The sequence below is a fragment of the Epinephelus moara genome, chromosome 1, assembly GCF_006386435.1.
Source record: "Epinephelus moara isolate mb chromosome 1, YSFRI_EMoa_1.0, whole genome shotgun sequence".
In the NCBI taxonomy this organism is placed as follows: domain Eukaryota; kingdom Metazoa; phylum Chordata; class Actinopteri; order Perciformes; family Serranidae; genus Epinephelus; species Epinephelus moara.
In genome coordinates this window covers 40,089,714-40,111,844 of record NC_065506.1, presented here as the reverse complement: position 1 = coordinate 40,111,844, position 22,131 = coordinate 40,089,714, and the positions used below count along the sequence as shown (strand labels likewise).

The window sequence follows — 22,131 nt, the reverse complement described above, 5'->3', positions numbered from 1 at the left end:
GACAGGACAGGACAGGACAGGACAGGACAGGACAGGAGAAGACAGGACAGGACAGGACAGGACAGGACAGGACAGGACAGGGCTCCATCATAACTCTTGGAAACTTAAGTTATATTATTTTGAGCTATGAAGATATCATATCCAGCAGGATTAAAACAATAAGCACCAAGTAGATGTCAAGATTAAAGGGAGCAATAATGATCACAGATTCATGATTATCATTCACTGAAAAGAAAACTCTGTTGTGCACCAAAATCAGCAACTAGCAGACGTATCACAATGCTAAGTGTAGTTAGCATCTTTTATTTGTTGCTTGTTAGCTTGTTTGCTTGTAAGCTAACTGGCAGTGGCTGACACTGCGTTAGCGGTTGTGAAACATATATCTGCTACAGTGGGGGAATTGGTAGATGGCGGAACTTAGCTCTAGGGTCCAGTTTACATCCAAAAACTGCACACTCCACCATGCTTGCCATCAAAATTGTCACTATGCTAATGCAAACTCTCGCTCTCTGTAGTGACAAGTCCGCTCGGAGCTGGAGGTTCCAGGATTCCTTTCAGTGTTCCCCAGTCGATATGTGTTTCCCGTATTAGACAGCGATGGGCTTTCATATTAGTGACGTACCTAGTCTAGCCTGCCTGGTGTATGTTTGAATCTCAGATTTTAGTGAAGTGCAAAGACATCTCCACCTTCAGTAGAGGAATGTGAAAACACCTCTCTAGTGACAAAAGTTGCACAAATACAAGTCAGTATAATCAAGGTCAGACAACCAGAAGAAAAACACATTTTTCACCAGTAATAATAATAACTGATAGAGGCCATTCTGCATAATGGATATGTTTTATTTCTGGTACTATAGGAACTGAATACTTATTCCACCACGAAGATTAAAGTTACAGCCAAAGTGGGTGGTCATATAAAATTGTGGGTGTCAACATCTTTAAACTTGGAATACGTATAAGTTATGAACCTACAGAGGTGAGTGTTATGGTCAAAGAAAATACTGTGGTGTGTGTGTGTGTGTGTGTGTGTGTGTGTGTGTGTACACATAGGTCAACAGGTGACTCCTCAGTTAAACATGGAGTCCGCATTCTGCCAGAGTCCTGCTGAGTCTCCCTCTGACCTTGGCCAGTAAAAACACCAGTCAGCATACACACTGTCCTCACCAAATATCCCCCTGCATGTGCTACAGCAGGCCTTCCAAACTTACATGCAAATACACACATACCTGTACACACACACAAACTTGACTCAGCAGCAGCAGACCGCAGAGGGTTTGGCACCAGCACTTGCTGCTGACCCCTAACTGGCCTTGTTGAGCAGAGCCGATGCTATCTAAACATCAGTAGGCTTTGGATGTTATTTGTTTTCAATCATGATTGTGTTTCACCACATAATTCACTAATATGTGTCAACACAAGCCTCATCCCAACCGGCCCATTTTCCAAACCCACAGACCAGCACAGCAGGAAGGGGCTCGAGTTTGGATTTGGAGACCGAGATTGTGTGTGTGTCCGTTTGTGTGTGTATGTGGTGTCTTAAGATGGAATTATGGTTCTCTGGGCTTCACGTAAATGAACATTCACGGTGGTCGTTAGGACACATTATGTGTGTGCATTTCTTTTATAGGTGTACAGATTGGGAGTATAATGTAATGTTACGAAACTGAGAAAAAATCAGGAAGAGGAAATTAATTTCAGTCCTGTGTACACAAACCACTATATCTCTGTAACAAAGCATGAAAGAATTTGGATTGTCAACCTTGATGGATGGGACAATAACAGTATCAGTGCCTTGAAGAGGAATTGCTTTCTATGCTCTTTTCAAAGGCCAAAAAAAAAATTAATAAAAAATAAAATTAATAAATTAAAAACTTAGGATTATCAACCAATCAGCCTACTTGATGAGCAGGTCAGTACCACGTGTTGTTGAGATTTGAGAGGTGTGCACGTTGGCCTAGGTTACCCACACTTCTCATATTCACAGAAACATTTACCTGCATATTTGCAGAAGGATAGCTTCAGCTTTAGAGGCTGTACAGTCCACAGAAAGGGATCAAGTCCCAGTCGGATCTAAGCCGCCTCAATCAATCAAACATGGTGGACAATGGGTTTTGACTGATGGATCATCTGATGGGTCCTGATATTTCTGCAGGTTGCTTCATACATGTTAATTTACACTGGATTGAGTTTCAGGGGCGGATTTTCAGAGGATGTTATGTTGAGGCCCAGACACACTAAACCAACATCAAAGTACTAGTGGCAATGAAGGTCGACTGTTGTGTCGCCCAGTGTCACCTGTGTTTCAGCCAAAAAGTTGCACTTGAACACACTGCAAAGACTTTAGCCAACAGACAACCAGCACGTATGTTCTGCACCTGTGGAGGAAATAACTCTCCATAGCAGCAGACGGCGGTAGAAACCAGAACGCCAACAGGACGGATTCAAAACGCTAGTTAGCCAGTAGTCTGAAAGGCGCAAGTTTGCTGCAGAGATCAGCCTCTCATTGGGCGGAACGAGCCACCCGCTGAAGTCCCGCCCTACCACCTCCGGTTGTGTAGCAGTTTTCAACTGTTTTCAACACGTCCTTTACTAACTTTTGCTGTGTTTGATCTTGCGGGGATGTAGCCATTTTTCTGCCATGGTTCGCGTCCTGTAGGTGATATTTTTGTAGGTGTGTTACACCAAAACCTGTTTCCCCCCAGCAATATTTTTGCAAGTGCACCGTTGCTGTGGCACCGCCCAGAACGATTGTGATTGGTTGAAAGAAGTACAAGCAGCTGGGGCGTTTTTTTCTCCAATCTCACAGTGAGAGTCGGCCCAGCCAGACCTTTCTTTTCTTGAGAAAGGTCTGGTGAGCGAGACTAGTTAGCCAGTAACCAATGTTAAAAGAACAAAAGATATTTATCGTATGTCGGCAAACAATAACACAAATACCTGTAATTATGAACTGTTTCTGCTCAAGAGCTCAGTGGCTAAAAAATAATCTTACTTAATATTGCAAGTTTGTTTTGATCACACTCCCGCTTGACTTTAGCTGTTTGTTTGATTTCCTCACTTTCGTTTCTTTTCTTGAGCACTGAGCTGAAAATCCAATCAAGAGTGATTTCACTCACAGATGTGCACCACAGGGTTCAACACCAATTCAACATGATGAAATGGTCGGAAAAAAAAGACAAAGGCTAACTAGGGCCAATGGTGTGGGACACACTGCAAGAACTAGGGCAACAGACACTCACCATTTGTCGAACATTGACCGATGGCCAACCCTCAGCTTGGTGTGTCAGGGCCTTTAGTGATATCAGGAGTCCAAAATTACCTGCAGATTACCTGCAGAGTAATCTCTCTTATGTAGCTCTTATGTAGTGTGTGCTAAACAATGTACAATATATGCAAAAATTGTTCAAGATTTGAAGGGTCTTAAAGTGTTTTTAGTTGCTACAAGAATACCACAGTATTTCCACCCCAACAGAATTAAAATACTCAAAATACTTGTGTTTTGTAATTTTTTTTCAGCCAACAGTCTTGTCCTAAAAAAAGAAACACTAAATGTGTAGTTACAGTGTTTTCACCTGACAAAGGCAACATGCATGCCTGACCCACTTTCCCTTCTGGTATGCAGAGCATTGTGGTTTTCCCATGGCCCAGTGTAGTGCACTAGTCTGCGGTCACGTCAGCTGTGTAGATGGCAGTTACAGTCTGTTGATGAGGTCTAACAGTCACTGGCACCCTCTCATACCTGATGCTGCTACTGGGATGTTTGTTAAAGGTGTCTTTTCATGAACTAGACTGTCTATGCAGTAGAAAGACACAATTCATTTGAAATTGGTGCGACAAGAAAAGGGCTGTGGCAGTCCCTTTTGCTCAGGAGGTAGAAAACCTACAACTGCCAGAATGCACTGCGCCGCACCAGACCAATAAATGCAAATGCATCGTCTGGCCGATTTGAGCAGGGAGATGAGCAGGGAGGCACTGGCAAGATGGAGCGAAGTTTAACACCTACTACCCACATTGTTATGATACAAAGCTGGTTGAAATTTGCAAAATTTCTCTTTAATTGTCTGGATGAGGGAGAAAGAAAGGAATTAGACGTGTGGATCTATCCATTTATCAATCTTACCTTTTCTCCGGAGGCTCCGGTGAGGACAAAGGTGGAAAAAACAGGGAGGGAGTATTTGGTGTTAGCTGGCCAGCACTCAATTGTGGCCCCCATGGGAAGGCAGAAGAGAGGGACAGACTCTGGCAGAGGGAATGACTCATAGTCCTCCTCTGGATATCTGCTGAACAAACCTGGAACAGGAAGGAAAACAAAACAGAACAAACAAACTGAGGACTCCATTTATAGAGCTGCAAAGTGCAGGCTTCCCCCTGTGATTACCAATTAACAGATGACACACAATCGCCTTTCCACAGAGTTTAAAACAAAACAAGTTCAGTTTATTAAAATCATGATGATTAGTGTACCATTCATTAGTATGCCAGTGGTTCACTTATAAGGCCTGGCTTTGTAACAAGCAATTAGTGCTTGGTAATCAGGCCTTTGGGTCATTAGTCACTGTCAGTGGACACAAAAGAGAAACAATGACATAGTGATTTGCATTTTGTGCACTTTCTTAAAGGGGTAGTGCACGGTTTTTTGTTTTTTCTTTTTAAGTGGGGTTGTGTGAGGTACTTATCCATAGCCAGTGTATTATCTGCAGTAGATGGCAGTCTACAAGTTCCTAGTTTGAAGAAGCAGGCAGGAGTACTGCCACGTCAGCAGCAAAATTTATTTTAGCCATCCACAAAAATGTATATCAATTTAAGTGTACGCTATATTTATAATATTTTCACTGCTTTACTTTGCTGTCAGACATCCTTTTCTGATGGGGAACTGAAGCTGTTATCTAGCCACCAGAATCCTTTAACAAAAAACCTAAATTTTACCTCACAGAACACAGACGTTGCTGATCTATCGCTGCCTTGATCAGTTGGTTTGTTCACGTTATAGTGTAAATTTGGTGTTTGAAAAGGTTAATTGGGATTCACTAAACAACAGCTAATAAACTTTATCGAGTTTGGACTCGCCAATAGCTTCAAAGGTCAGCACTGTCAAGATGTACTGCTATTGGTCAAAGCTGTTAGGGCTGGACAATACGGAGAAAATCATATGTCACAACGTTTTTTACCAAATACCTCAATATTGATATTGTGACGATATTTTATGGGTGACTATTGGTGCTTTCACAAAATATTTAAACCATAAGATCTTTAATAAATAATCACCAGTTACAGTTTGGTAAGTTCATAAAATTCCATCACTTCACTATAACCATTAAAACTAGGAAAAGACAAAACTTACAATATTACAATATCCAAAGTCTAAGACAATATCTAGTCTCACATCACAGTATTTATGTAAATTATAGCGTCACGTATAAGACTTCACACACTCACACTCACAGACTAATTTCACCTCCGTGATCTTTAAATATATTTGGGATGCTTTCAAACCTGCCCTGTTTGGTTCGGTTCAATCAAACTCTAGTTCGTTTGCCCCCTAAATGCGGCTCGTTTGGGCAGGTCTTCAACGTTTTGTTTACTTCCTGGATTTTTCCCACATGGAGATTCTGACCAATCAAGAGCAGCTTTCTCGCACAACGCATTTTATCTGGTCCGCTTGTAAATGCTGCCTTGAGGACATGAACCAACTCTAGGCAATTGTACAACTTTATAACAAAATTAGTCGCTGATCTGAGAATCTGTTCCTAGAACTCTAGGTTTTGGTGTGCACCCGAGTGTGATTGCTGTGTTCATGCTCAAACGAGCCACACTGAAAGCACCCTTAGAGTTATAAAGCCCAAAACACCAACATCCAATATTCACACTCCTTTTAACTCTGGTTTGATCTCCACCAACTCCTGACAAAAACATCTGATTCCAGGGCTTTTCCACTTTTCTCAGCAGCTTGTTGCTTACTTTATCTGTCTGCTGTATAGTTGTTTGGCAGGTAGCATACAGTTTATCAGCTGAAATAAGCTGCCTGATGCTGCTAGAAATGGAGCTAATAGGAGAAAACTGTAAATGTGCTGTGAAAACAAAACAATGAACTAAAAAAAAAGGTTAATAAGCTCCACTGAGCTGCAGAGTTGTGATAAATCTCATGGACTGTAATGTATGCAGTGGGTCTTACAATGGGTTCATATGAAAAGATAGTGGTTAATGCAACTTTAAGAATTAATATAGCATAATTTCAGGAAGTTCCTGCCAGTTCTTACCCCTAAAAACTAGGCTGAGGAATGTCTTGTATATTCACTGCTAGATGTGCACATTCACAATATTTTCTTCCAAAATTAAAACCATATATCCACCAACAAACCAAACTTAGCTTCCCCAGTTCTGGATCAAACTATCGCATTAGTCTATAAATAAAGTCAGATGTTGCAAAACACGCTTCCAAAACACAAAGCTTGATGTGTGCTGGATTTTTCCAGGCCTGAAATGTTGAAAATAAACTTGATTTCTGTGAGCTGAGTCATCCAAAGCGCGAGTGAGAAACAGATAGGATCTCTCCATTCACAGTCTGCTGCATATTTCGAGATATGTACAACAAAACATCAGCCAGCCAATCTGAGGCTGAGCCAGACACAGCCACACTGAGCCAACAGTGTTATCAGAAAATGACAATCTTCTGTCAGCTGTTTTTGGCACGGTAAAGTTAGATGGATTTAATGTGAAATAAGCCTCATATTACGATTAAATATATGGTAACCATTTAACCCCTTTAAAGGGGGAAAAACATTGGCGTGCAGAGGCTTATTCCCTCACTCAAACTCTGAGGCATCAACATGCTTCAACAAGCCTGAACTTGCAAGCACAGCTGAAGCAGAATGTCCTTATGCAGCCAGTTTGCTCTGCAGCAGACCCTCGTCTCCAGAGACATTTCTACAACAACACGCAGCTGCAGCACATAGAGAAACAGGCAATAAATTCAAGAAATAAATATGTATCACTTTAAAATCAACTCATTTTAGTACAACTCATCCAAAGTCTTATTCAAACAACAGGGCACTTTCCAAATAAATTTAACATTACTGTCATTCTCTGCATATTTTGTTTTTCACACAGGAAACCAGCGATTACAGGAAGAACTGAGAAGGGAGAGAAGGTATTTACACACAGCATGGTTATCTGATATCTGGTAACATTGGGAACAGGAGGCACACATCAGTATTTGGATCTCCGTGCACTGGTAATTACGGGATTAGGAGGTCTCACCTGCTTTGTAGGCTATTGTGTTGGTTTTGGCCACAGACTTCTTGTAACACAGGTAGACAGAGGAGCCCCACTGAAAACAAGAGCACAGTGGGAAAAGTTAGCATGTTGGCTATTATAAATTATACACGCCACAACTGGGGTCAATCAGGAACAAAATGCATTATCAAATTACATCAAATTTGGAGCTGTCCCAAAATATTAAAAGTACAGAAGAGAAAGGAATGAGCCTGATTAGGATATCCATCAATGTATATAAAGGTAATATTACCAGAGAGCTGATTTCCAGGATTTATTCATCTTTACAGTTGGAAAAGGGTCCATCCACATTGCATGTTAAATCATTGTGGGAGAAAGAAGCTAACATAAAGTTAACCAAAGATGATTGGTTGAACATATGTAAGACACAATCTACCACGTCAAGCTCAGGTCTGTAGAGGGACTTCATCTGGAAAAACACTATAAGGTTCTTTATAACTCCCAAAATTAAAAATCACAAAGCAACAAACCTGAACATGGTCAGTGTTGGAGAATGTATGGTAACAGATCAATAATGAGTTTAGAGCTGGGCCGATATTTATTACGAATACTACTAGCTACTAGGTTGTAAAAAAGCAATAATCAGAAAATGGTTGAGTAAAGAGTCTCTAACAACCTCTGAATGGACAGAAATAGTTAAGGACATTTATGTCATGGAACAAGTGACTTTTTCTCTGAGACATGCCACTAAAAAATGTGAACAACATTGTAAAAATGGAAATCTTATTTGACTTTGAAGTGATCTTTTATTTGTCAGTTTTGTTTTGTCCCCCTTGGTGTTGGGACATGCGGGATGGATGGTGGCTCATGGATGACTGGAAGATTTCTCCCTCCCTGGAGGTGCCCTGGGGTCAAAGTTGGGGATCATGGGGACCTTTGTGACCCATTGTCAGAGGCATTACAGTGTAGCCTTGCTTCTTCTTATTTTCTGTTTTGCTCAATGTTGGGCATTTTGCCTTTGCTTATGATGTCCCTGCCTGTTGTTGTTGGTTTTGTCTGTTTTTGGTTTTTGTCTGCTTTTTTCTTTTTGTTAAAACTAATAAAAATTAAGTATAAAAAAAAATAAAAAATTTAGCTGTCCCATTACTCCCTTTCAAATTGAAATGAGAACAATCTGATAAAACTATGCACCACAAAGCAATTATGCAATTATAGATGAGTCAGCTCAATGGTTTTAAAGGGACATTCAAGTGTATGTTTCAGCCCTTATGACTTAACGCCAACTGGATATCGTGTTTTTGCTGAACTCCACCTTACTGCAGTAATGTGGTCAGGGAAGCAACTAATCTCCAAACAGATATCTGCATATGGATGCAGAATCTGTGGGCAACAATAGAAGATTTTGGTGTCCGAAGCATTCTAGTTTCCAATTGAAGTTCGAGTAGTATTGGCCAATCATGTTGTGCAGGCTTTGGGTAAACAGTCCATAAGGAGAAGAGCAAAAGAGGCGGAACACATTGGCCAAAATGCAATCTTGGATCCCATCAGCTACTATCTCATGATTAAGCTTTTTATTAGCATTTTTCTAATTGATCTGCATTCATATACAGTTATTTGTTCATACAGATTAGCCGAAATGTTACCTGGACCTAAATAAAAGTTGCTAAAAACTGTAATCTGTGCATGGAAAAGCAAACAATGGCCATTGCCCCCAGAGCTTATATCAGAGTCAGCTGACTGGGGAGCGACGAACGTCGAAGTTTTGACCACAAAAACTCAGTAGAACAGTGATTTGCAGTGCGGTGTTAAGTTGCTGTTTTTAACTACAAATTATGAATCTTTAACATTTCTGGTGATTTTCCAAAGCAGGCTTTAAAACAGATTTTTTTTTTCCCCTTCCACAAAACCATTAGAGGCTTGACAACTGCTGCTGATACAGTGGGTAGCTCATTTCAGTTAACTTATTTCTGTCACACAGATGTTATGTTGCAAGCAGGGCTTGTTTTAAAAACCCTCCTGTTTCTGATGCATTCAAGGATGTGACAACATTTGAGACTCGAGAATCAGCTGCTGAACATAAAAGCCTTTTAAATATAACAAAAAACCATTCATTTCATGTTTGCTCATTGTTTGTAATCTGGGATATGATCTCAATTACATATTGTTGAATGCAATGCATTAGCAGCAGACTGTGAAATCTTGATTGTTGAAGTGTCTTCCGCATCATTGAGGAGAAATGGCCTCTGAACGCTAATGCATTACTGTAGGGCAAAAATGACATTTTTTGTATTCTAAGGGATCATTTTACATTTATTAGATGGAGACAGCAGAGAGCTGGCAGCAACAAGGAAATGACATGCAACAGAGGTCCCAGGATGCATCTGAACAACTCAATAGCCAGAGTCTCAAACCTTACTGCCACCAGGATTTTGAAGACAAAACACTGTGCATGCAATCTGAGTACACAGTTCCAACATATATTGTCTGAACCCCAAAATTGCTCCTGATTTCCAGGCCAGTGCGTTGCATGGCTGCTCTGCCACCATCTGTGGTGATTGAATGGCTAATTGTAAAGCCCTTTGTCCACTAAGGCAGAAAATCACAATACTGTATAAGTGCAGTCTATTACCATCCATCATTTGGCCTCGGTTTAAATGTCCCCATCAAGCTACTCAGTGTAATAATCAATAAACAGGAAAATACTATTATTACCCCTCCAACAGCTGAGACACATCCCAACCAACAGTCCAGCTACACTCATGTGTGTCTAGTAACCAAAACTTCAGCATGTAGAGAGAAGTGATGATACATCTGATGAATATATCTGGTTTGTGATAATTAGTCACTGCAAGGGGAAATTGGTCTATGGTGACTAAAATCTGCCATAAATCTTCAACAACCACAGGCAGGACATGAAGTCCGCACCCAGAGCTGTGCTGGAATATTAAAATTATCCTCACAGCCCCTGCATTAGTCAGATTGAAAAATTAGTGAAGCTAATTCCTATTTTTATTGCGGGAAGCTCGACTTCTGCTGCATGCACACAAGTCTCTGTAGATTTATATACTGACTCTAAACGCTTCCTGACACACTTACTCTCAGCGTGCAGAGGTTTTAAGACACATGTGCAGCCTCACACACACACGCAGCCTCTCAAGGGGGGTCGCCTGTTCTATGAAATGCCAAATGTAGACCGAGCTGACACAGCAAGGACTTTTTACAGTATCCTAGTGTGTGTGTGTGTGTTTACAGCATGAAGAGAATATGACAGGGCAGTGGATAGAGACAGATACTTTTCTGCAGCACAAATACCGGGTGAGGATTAACCAAAACACGAGAGCAGAGGCTGTTAAACTCTGGGGACGTTCCTCCTCGAAAAGAAACCAGGCCTGAGGCAATGTAAGGACAGTTTAAGACAATTTTCCATAATTGGATGCACTAGCCAGGTCGAGTGACTCACCTAGGCGCTGAAATCTCTCTCCTAACTACTTAAAAACCACAATTAACTGGAAAAAGAAGCAACAGGTAAGATGCAGTCCATTTCTCTTTTCTTTGTCCTTCACAAATACGTCATAACATTTAAGCACAAAAGACAGAGAAGTTAAACTTAGCTCCAACAAAACTCCATCATCTCAAATTCTAATTAAGACAGTATGGCAGCTAAATCTTCCAGTGTATCTCAGGCTTACTCACAGTCACTCTAACAAGACTCAATGTCATCTCATACTGCTGACTGTATTTCCGAAGCTCACACCACCAATTTAAGTCTCTCCTTTAAAACATTTGGAGAAGGATTTGAGAAAAGTGAGTTGTCGGAGTGGAGTTGAAGATTCAAGACTTCTGTCTAAAAGATATTGTGACATTTTAAAATTCAGACAGGACTGACGAGATGAGCAACGACGTCTAATGGATTCAAAATGTCACGAAGTAATGTGTTCATGCCTTGTTATGATAAACACATTCCAAGAGTTATTCTCTAATAAGGAATTGGACATTTCTGGGGTGCCCACTTACCCTCAGCCTGCATCCTTTTACCCAAGTAACAGATTTCCTTCATTTTCAAGCATTCCCTTGAACAACTACATCAGTTGTTTAAAAGGGATTTCATGCATCCATCCTGTTGCTCTGGTTGTAGAAATTAGATTTATTTGCCTGTATGACTGTTAAATGCTTCTGCAAAATGGTGGCTCTGAAAAGAAGCCCTTGCTTTTTGAGTCTGAGGGACTGTTTCTGTCCACCAGTGTCTCTCTCACCATCATTGTGGATACCCGACATGAGCTTCACAGGAAATGACAGGTCGGGCCAGGTTCAGGTAAACAGTTACAAATGATGTTCAGGTTCGGGTCAGTTTCGGCCTATGACAGACCTGCTGTCTGTGTTGGGCTGCTTCTTGTTCAATGCTGGGGTTTGTCATTTATGTGTCAACATATCAGCGCTCCACACAACACGCTATTTCAGGTGGTAAATATTCATGTAATTTAATATTAGCTAGCTGAAGATGGAATAAAAAATAAAATATGTCATCGTCTAATGCTACCTGAAGCTCGGTGTACTTGCTCAGGTCATTCTGGCCTTTCTAGCAAGCAGCAGCAGCAGTGAACATAACTTAAGCGTTGCTGGAGGGCCGATAGATAATCCATGATGGATGCAGGGTTTTCCACACATTCATTTATTTGAGGGGGCTCGCCGTGATTAAAACAACTGCTTCCATGCTTTGATTTTTTGTTTTTGGAGCTGGACCATTCATTAGGTGTGCTGTTGGAGTATATCTCCCTTTCGGTTATTGACTGCACCACATTCTCGGAGTGCAGAGCAAACTCTGGGACAGACAGAGCAGCCGGACGCCAAGCACAGTGAAAGTGAAACTTAATCATTCATTGCACTGGTTCAAGACATTCTACAATGTCACATTCTCCTGCAGCTCGTCCAGAACGCTGCTGCCAGAATCCTCACCAACACCAAGAGAGTGGAGCACATTACACCAGTGCTTAAATCACTGCACTGGCTTCCTGTGTGTCAAAGGATAGACTTTAAAATCTTGTTACTTGTCTATAAAGCACTAAATGGTCTCGGGCCTAAATACATCTCTGATATACTTGTACGTTATGAAGCATCCAGACCCCTCAGATCATCTGGAACAGGTTTACTCAGTGTTCCCAGGATCAAAACCAAACAAGGTGAAGCAGCCTTTAGTTTCTATGCTCCCCGCCTGTGGAACAAACTTCCAGAATATCTGAGGTCGGCTGAAACTGTCAACTCATTTAAATCAGGGCTTAAAACATTACTATTTACTGCAGCTTACCAGTGAACTAGATATGTAACTTATTGTTAGGATAATCTGTAGCTATTGTTTTTATATTTGTCTGCTGTTGCTTTTGCTTTATGTTTGCTTTTTAAATGCATTTTCTGCACTGTTTTTAACTATTTATTGTCTTGCTTTTAGCTTTTGTTTTTAATGATCTATTGTTCCTTTAATGTTTTATCTTAACGTATTTCTCTTGTAAAGCACATTGAATTGCCTTGTGTATGAATGGTGCTATATAAATAAAATTGCCTTGCCTTGCCTTACAATTCCCCTCGACACACATAGATTATTATACTGTGGTAAACACTGGGATGTTATCCTCTTCATGATAACTCCAAATAAACTACAATGATTGAATCATGTTAACAGCTCATTTAACAGTGACGACAGTTCAAGAAGAGTTTGTGGAGATGAGATTCAGCTGCCAATAGAAAGACTCAAAATGTATTAATTTTAAGTGCTGTTGACAAGACATAATGTGTGTGACGTGTGTTAAAACAATCTACTTATAGTCTATAGATAACAAAACCTTTTGACGATCATTTACAAGGTGCAACAAGCTGTTACCATGGTAACAACGCCAGCATGACAGGGACAAAGTCAGTGCTTCAGTAATGTCACAGTAACAGCGTCAGGCTTGGGTCGCATTTAGAAAAAACCCCAGAATGTGTGTTGGGTTCGGGTTAGGCTTAGTTACTACTGTCTGGGTTCAGACAGAAACATGCAGCCTGAGTCGCACTCTACTCACCATGCTGCTGTTGAGATTCTTCTCCACCTTGCAGAAGGTGTGCGGAGGCGTTTCTCCCTTGCTTGGAATAATGATGCAGATGTCGGTGACGGCCAGGGCGGAGTGCGGCTGGCTCTCAGGCGCCCGTCGGTAGGTGACATAGATGCGCTGGGAGGAGTTGCCGCTGATGTTGGCTGGGCGACCGGAGGGTGTGGTCTGGATGAGGTGGCAGCCCTGCTTCAGCCTCTCCTTCCACTCGTACAGCACACTGAGGGAGGAGGCACCACACGGCAGTCAGCCAAAGTAAACTCCACATCAGCATGTAGTTATTAGCTTGATTACCGTGTAGAATTAATCAACACAATATGCAGTCATGATCTCATTGGGCCAATTAGGCGGAGCTCCTCGTTTAAGTCTAACACTGGGCATTCATCCCAGTTTTCAGTGGCTGATAGAATGAAGTTGATTAAGCTTAATGTCTGCTTTGCACCTCATAAACTGCTAAGCAGAATTGATGCGATTCATGAAAAACCAGTGAGAGATCTACGAGTTTTAGCATATAAACTGGCAGGCAGAGTGCACAGATGTCTCCTTAACTTCAAGCTCAGGGCCACTTTTAAACCCAATAACTTTGGCCACGCTCACAGGAGTCTACAATTGCAATAATAACATGTGAGCTAAAAGCATAGTGCCATCAAGTGTTTGACACACGAGTGAAGATTGAGGGGAAACTTACAAGTAATTCGAAACTGCAGATTCTCCTGTTTCACTTACAATTAGTCATCAGTATGGAGGCATTTTAGTTTCTTTGTGACTCATGATTATGATACCGGCTGGTGAAAGAATGTTTGGCCGCTATGTTGCATGCAAATGCCAGATTCAATGTCAAGCAACAGTAACATGGCAGCTTAAATAAACAGGAAAACTATTGTAGCCAAGTGAGGAGCTCCAGCTGCATCCAAATCCAAACAGACACAGTGTCTGTGGGCTCTTTGCTGTGGAAAGCAAATACAGCACACAGTATTTAGAAGCAGCACACATTTAATATGTTTTGTACAGTCATGACTTAGTATCCCCTTCTTAATTATGGACCATGCTTTAAAGTGGAGCACACTTTGACCTAAATGTATATTTCCTGTTGTTGTGCAAATACGATGTAGAACCTTTCTTTCAAAATTATTGCAGATTACTGTATTGAAGAGATGTTTTAATGTAAAAATAAAAACGTTTTTTTAAACTTTACCCAGGATGATCTCCTGAGATTGAAATTCTATCGAAAACATTTCTATCAGCTTTTAGGATTTTTTTTAATGACAACTGAATTTAATTTTGACCCTAAAATCAAATGTGGGATTTGCTGTATCCGACAGTCCACAGTCAGTACATGCATGTACACTGTCAGTCAAACATATTAACCCAGTACAGCATTTTAATAAGACACAAGAGGGCACTCACACGAACCACTTAGTGGACGAGTACTCAGAGGTACAGAACAGTAGCAGTAATTTTAAACATCCCTCTCTGTGCTTCCATCGTGCACTTATCCTCCATTACTGCTTCAAGTGGAACTCAACTGGCATTTTGTGGCACTATCTGAAAGCTGCAAAGAGAACAGAATTCTGAGTAGTCAACTTGGGGATTTATTTTATTTTTTCTGTTTTTCATTTCAGTGCTCATCACAGAGGTGATTGTGCTCTGCTGACAGTAAGGACAAACACAGTGCACAAATCTTTCTCTGTCGATGCGGTCCTCACCATTAGAGCAGTGCCACAGACATCCTTCTTGTGTGTTTGCTAAATTAGACCTTGAATGCCTCTCCAAACAGCTGGAGTTGTGTGAGGAGGGCAGAGTTTTGTACAGTATTTTCTAAAGGAGCTGGTCTTTATTTAAGGTGAGGTGGCCCACCTCTGCTAGAAAATAACATAATGAAACGTTGTGAAATAAACCGTTAATCCTCAGGGGAAAAGAGCAGAGGTGCTATTTCACACAGAAAATGTCATATATTTACCTCCGCCAAGGAGGTCATGTATTCGGCTCGGTTTATGTATCTGCTTGTGTTTGTTTGTTTGTTTGTTTGTTTGTCAGCAGGATTATAGAAAAACTACTGAGAGATTTTCAGGAAACTTTTAAAAGGGTGTAGGGCCAAGGAAGAACACAATACATTTTGGAGGGGATCTTAACCACTGGGCAGATTCACCAATTATTTTCTATTCTGCAGTAGAGAGTATGACATTTACAGACTGGGCTGGCATTGAACACGTTTCTTACTTCAGACATCACAAGCAAAAATGGAGGTGGCTGAGGGATATGGTGGCGGCTTAAAACAGCTGTCTTATACTAAGCACATTTGCTAAACAAATATAACATGCTAATGTTTTTAGCACAAGCCTATGGCATTTTACATTATATACATTAGCCTAGCGATGAGCGAAGATTTCCTCTGCTCATATGAAGCCAGGATAAATCCCAAAGTATAAATCCCTGAAGGATAAATTATACACAATACTTAAAATGCTATTTTTTGTGAAGGCTTTATTGTCATCCTAATTAATTGTTTCTTATCTGTGAAATCAAAGTAAATAAAAGCTTCGTTTCCACTGAGGGAAATGGTTTCAGCTTACAAAAATAGACAGGAGGTCTGCATCACCGCGACGCTGAGCGGTGGGTGGGTGAGTTCAACTTTCTGTTTTGAAAACACCCCCATTTTCACAGGTAACTTAGCCTGTCCTCCCGCCACAGGAAATGATGGATTAATCCTGGAAAGCTGTTGATGTAGCACTTTTCTCCTTATGAAAGTAACAGAAATTATTCGACTAATGACAATTTGGTTGGACAAGAGCATAGCGACCAAATAATCAACTAGTCGACCAGGAGACTACAGCCCTACTAAAATGTGGCTCAGACATTGATGCAAAGCAAAAGATATTTTTTGACCAAATACAGACTTTAGATGACGTTCAGTCAAGGTGTTATGTGGCAAGTAGCCAAGCAGCAGACACAAACAAGCGCTTGACAAACACTCCATCAGCAACTCAATGTTACTGTAGCTGGTTACGCTGTTGCACTGTCGCTTGTGGTGTGAACACAGCGTAATGGTGGTTTGCAGTTAAATTAATGTCCTGAATGTTACATAAATCACCTTTAACGATGTGAGATAGGACATTTGACCTTGGAGGAGGTCTGCACTCTCCTGGTCTCACTCATGAAATATCAGTAAATCTGTGAGTAGATTTGCACATATAAAACCTTGGTACTAAAAACCTACACTGGATTCATGAAAGCTGCAGAAAACTCTGATTTGATTGTAGGCACGTGTGTATGTTCATGAATGCCAATCAATCGTAAACTTACAGGGCGCTCTCGCTAGTCAGTAATTAGCATAATTCCACACCCATGAATAGCCAGTGACTACCATATATGGAGGTGATAATTACTATGGATATGTGCATCCAGCTGACCTGCGAACATGGAGCAAACAAAGCATGGCGCAAAGAAAGTAGCTGCAGATGAGCACAAGCAGAGAGGTCTCAGAGAGAATATTCCTGATGGAGACAGTGACATGCCTCAATTGGAGCAGTCAACAGCAAGCTCAGAGGGTAAGGTGATGTCCATGTAATATTAAGTGTTAAATGGCTGTACATTCTGACAGCCATCACTGATAGCTTAGTGTTTGATTAGTAACGTGGGTCTCACAGTCTCGCCATCCAAACAGAAGATATACTGTATTTGTGGAGTTCTCTCTCCTGATTGAATCAAATATGAACAGGGTGCTAGAAATGTTGAAAACACACGTATTAAGTCAAGTCAGGAAACCAAATCTGAAGCTTAAATCTGCTAAATGCAAACTAAGGTAGCTAAATGTGTTATAATTCTAATTTTTGTCATATTTAACCTACATGTTTCATAGTGAACATAACAGAGCACAATACAACTTAAAACCGTAATTTCTAATAATGACAAGCAATATTTATGCGCGTTTCTTATTTACACAGGCACTAAGAGCAGTCAGAAGCAGCTGTAGAATTTGTTAGTACATGTATCTATGAATACCAAAATACACATAAATTTCACTCTGCTAACAGTGTACGTTCATATTCGCTCTGCTCATGTTTCATGTATGAGACCCTCTAAGTGCCCACTAGGTAATAAGTGTGGCTATTGTTAAGGCTGTCAGCTACCAACTAAAGTGATCATGAGACAGGATGTGTCAGTGTTTGTGTGGATTGCCACATCTGCCTATCAATTTCCTGGCTGAAACCCGGAGATGCCAATGTGCCTCATATTCCTTTCTAGTCCACAGTACTGAAAAAAGGCCAAACTGGTATTAATATGACCACTAGTAACAGAAAAAACTAATTATTCCATGTGCAACCTGAGCAACAAATCACAACCACATGGAGCAATAAGTACCTCAGTTTCCCATTAGTCCTACAAATGTCTGGGAAGTGCAGCCCTCTGGGCTATCAGCACACAAAAGCTGCTGATACTGTCTGAGCAGAGTCTCTGTGTCAGTGCCTGATAAGCACTGCACTCTGCCATGTCAGAGGCCAGTATGAGCCTCCTTAGCATTGTCACCACCTGCCTCCTGTCAGCCAGTGGTGTGAAAAGACTGAATAGACAGTACTGAATTCCCCCACATCAAAAGATGTTGCTGAGGAAGACACCTGTAACAGTGCTTCACACTATTCCACTTTTTGTTGCAAAATCACAATGGGTAACGGCTGCAAGGCAGACGGAAACTGTCTGCTGGGGAAAACTGCTGCACAGGAGGAATTTCAGCACTTTCTAAAGTCAGAGCACTCAGCTTTTCAAAACCAACATGATATGGACCACTTTCTAAACACAAACTCTGCTCCTCACTCACAATAGCAAGGAGCAGCAGGGTAGAGTCTTATGGGAAGCAGGGAGCTGACAGAAGCTGACAGTTACAGAAACAACAGCAACCGCAATGTTTGCTGAAAGCAGCAGCTGGTCATTACTAGGAATGAGACAAATAATGGACACAACATGCAACATGTTGCATGCATAAATATCATGGCCATGTGTATTAGGTAAGCTCAGACTGTGCACTTCATCACAGTGATTCATTTCGGTCTTCTTGAAATTCTATGAAACTGGACATTCGATGAAGTGAAAGTGAATTTCTGAAATTTCAGCAAAATAAAATGTAAATCAGTGTTTACATCAACCACATTTTTGATAATATATTCCACAGCAGATGAAGCAGAAGCAGGAACTGCAAGGTCACGGTGCATATTATATTTGTTTTCTTTATTGCACCCACTCTGTTTCAGTATACCAAATATTCTACCTTTCCCAAGGCGTAAAAACTGTTCTGCCTTTTTGTGGAAGTGCTTTTATTAAATATATATACTATCATCACTGTCAGCAAAATACCCCAGCTTGCCCTCTGATTATAGAGATAAAGAGCTGCAATTATAATTATTAAGAGGAATGGATTTTTCAATCTGCATCTTGTCTTCACAAAGCAGCCTGTGCAGAACTGACTGCAATGTGGCTGCAAAGAGACAGAGACAAAAAAGAATGTGACTCCCTTTACCTGCCTAGTACGCAAATCCAATTGATTTTTCTCTATGAAATTCACACTGAAACTCACACTTTCTGTGGTGTGAAAAGGATTCTACACCGATTGGAAATAAAAGTTTTGTTTTCCACAAAAAGGGCTGTGTGATTTACCAATCGCCAGTTGGACAGATATCATTTCTTTCTTTACAATCTGGCTACATAGCTTTGGTTTGAACCAATAAGAGCCATAACTGAGCAGAACTGCTGGCCCGTGGCATTGCTGTGATTTTTCAACAGTGTTTATACCCATACCAGCAGCATGGCTCTGGGGATGGCAATGTCACAGTGTCAGTGCACCACATCGGTCAGGAATGAAATCTCACAACAACAATTTCCATGCCATGCCATGTGAGATTGTACCTAGACATTCATGATGCCCAGAGGATGATGACTATTGCTTTTGGTGATACCATCCATCCATCTGTTTTCATCTGCTTATCCGGGGCCAGGTCGCAGGGGCAGCAGGCCAAGCAAAGCACCCCAGATATCCCTCTCCCCAGCATTGCTTTCCAGCTCCTCCTGGGGGACCCCAAGGTGTTCCCAGGCCAGATGAGATAAGTAATCTCTCCAATGTGTTCTGGGTCTGCCCCGGGGCCTCCTACCAGTGAGTGGGAAGTGCCCGAAACACCTCCAGCGGGAGGCGCCCAGGAGCATCCTGATCAGATGTCCAAACCACATCAACTGACCCCTTTCGACGCGAAGGAGCAGCGGCTCTATTCTGAGCTCCCCCCAGATGTCCGAGCTCCTTACCCTATCTCTAAGGCTGAGCCCAGCCACCTGACTTTGATACCCTGACTTTTAATCTAGCGCCACCATGAGGGTGACAAATATGTTTTTTAGTAAACTATCTCAACAACTATTGGATGGATTTCCTTGAAGTTTGGATGAATTGTCATAACTGGCGATCCCTGAACTTGTCAACTACCATCATCATCATCAGGTGGAACTTTTAATTTGATGACTGACAGTCCCATCAGCCTCACCCGTAATTTGTGCTCAATTAACACAGTGTTTCTCAACTTTTTTTGTCAAGGATCCCTAAATTGATTCATACAAGGTTGCAGACATTAGGTTAATTTGTTAACTTAGGTTACACCTCACCTCACACCTGTGATTACCTACCAAGCCTAGTTATACCTGATCAACCCATCCTGCTTTGTTTGTCTCAGATTTCTCTACCCACCCTCCCTTTCCCTTCCCTTCATCCATCATCCTCCCTACCTCATCCCTTCCATCATTCCTTCTTCCTCTCTTCCCTTCTCCCCTCATCTCCTCTTATTCAATCTTGTGCATACCTCTCCCATGTCTCATTCTAGGTACCGTCTGGGGGGCCTGTAATCAGCTCGGGTGGAAAAACGCCTGTGACGGAATACCCACACTGAGTCTCCCTCTGCCCGATCTCAAGTACATCCTCCCGAATCAAACAGTTCAAACAGAAGACATCCCTCTTCCACCTTCACGCCCCACTTAGATCATTCACCAGTCCTCAACAACTAACACCTCCTGAATTACAATTAAATATTTGAACAACATCTTGTTGTGGCGTGGTCCTTGCTAGTGAACTCCATTTTAATTCCCTTCAGGAACCTCCACCTGAAAAGATTTTAGTAATTAGATGTGATTCAGACCTGAATTCCATAGTTGTCAACTACGGTTGAAGAGATAAACATGGAGGTAGTGAAACCTATGATTCAAATAGTAGCTCTAATGACTCTTCCTCACACTGGGCTCACTTCTATATGAATGAAATAGTGATAATAAATTATTCCCCATTTTTCAAGGGAGCCCCATGTAGTCCCTCAAGGACTCCTGGTTGAGAACCACTGAATTACCAAATGTTGGCATGTCAACAGGCTAAACTAAGAGGGTATACATGCTAAACAATTTACCTGCTAAAAATCAGCATGTTAGCATAGCCACAGTGAGCATATTAGTATGCTGACTTCAACATTTGGCTCAACAGCCTCATAGAGCTGCTAGTGTGACTCTTAGCCTTACAAATACACAAACTTTGTTGTGTTGCCTTGTTTCAACACAAAAAAACACCTCAGACACAAAGATCAAGACTTCACTGGTACTCACCCCAGGTCAGTGAGTGGAGGCTTGTCCCGACCTCGCCTGTAGCACAGGAAGATCTGGGGTGCCATGAGGCCGCCATTGTTTAGATCAGCCGAATGGCCGGTTGGTGTTTCCTCTATGCAGGTGAACCCTGGTGGTATCTCCTCGCCCATGGAGCGGACTACCACTGCCACATCGGTGATGGGCGCCTTAGGCTTGGCCGTCTTGTGGCAGACATCATCAAAGTGGATCTCCTGGTCCAACGGCTTGGACGGGTCCGTCAGACCGGCCACCACAAAGTAGTCGGCTACACGAGGGCCTTTGTCCTCCATCATCTCCCATCCCCGCCGACTGCCTGCACAATTACAGAGGGAAAGAGGAAGCGAGACACAGAGAGGGAGAGGGTAAGAGAGAGGGAGGGGAGATTGATTTTCGTCATGGTAGCAGGTACAGACGGTTCTTGCGTCCTTGCTAAGGCAGTAAAATAAAAAATCTGACAGTCATAAATCTTACTGGAGGAGAGGCCAGTAGAAGGGCAAATGAAAAGAGAGGGTACAATGTGAGGAGTAGAGAGGCTGCCATTAGGTACCAAGCAACCATTTTCAGTTCAGGCAGATAGCTGATAGTCTTTGACCAGGCTGGCTTTAGTTGACCAGCTAAAAGTTCAGTGTCCCGGCTCAAGGACACTGACAAATCACGTGCTTCTGAACAGGACATAACATTTGTTGGTGTTAAGGGTTTTGAACCTTTCTCTAAACTGAACCAGTACAGTTAAAGCCTGGCTGACTACACAGGCCTGAGTGAGCATTTTAAAAGTGGAGCAGTGAGGTGTTTCTTCACACTTGACTTTCTGCCTCAATTACAGGCAGGTCCCACATAAAAACCTGCTGATTAGAAGCCTTGTGATATCATGAGGCCTATTAAGCATGGTGATAAAAGCCAAACAGTAGTTTCCTTAATCTGTCTTAAGAAGGGCATGTCCTGACTGCACAACACCAGCTACACTTTCTAAAGAAGCACAGTCTGACAGGTATACCGGCATCACTGGGTGAACGAGTTAGCGCTACAAAAACACCCAAGATGTCACCTTTAAGTGGGAAGTAATGATTTTTCCAATGATAAAGCTACACTCAACAAAATCTGCACCTAATCAAAAGCTGCTTTAAGCAAATGAATTGTTTTTCTGGCTTCATTATCACAAAACAAACAACCCCCCCTGAAAGCA

At 41.7% G+C, this 22,131-nt stretch overlaps 1 protein-coding gene across 5 annotated transcripts in view; it reads right to left on the bottom strand.

The window, feature by feature from the left end:
* Positions 1-22,131, bottom strand: part of LOC126396521 (C-myc promoter-binding protein-like) — a 95,186-nt gene that overhangs the window by 53,483 nt on the left and 19,572 nt on the right. For all 5 annotated transcript variants that reach the window (XM_050054691.1, XM_050054714.1, XM_050054706.1 and 2 more), the window contains exons 2-5: positions 20,931-21,261; positions 13,284-13,530; positions 7,255-7,324; positions 4,118-4,287 (exon numbers count right to left, since the gene is read on the bottom strand). In XM_050054691.1, coding sequence (XP_049910648.1) covers positions 4,118-4,287; positions 7,255-7,324; positions 13,284-13,530; positions 20,931-21,241 — 798 coding nt within the window. In that variant the 5' untranslated portion in view covers positions 21,242-21,261. The remainder of the gene's footprint in view (positions 1-4,117; positions 4,288-7,254; positions 7,325-13,283; positions 13,531-20,930; positions 21,262-22,131) is intronic.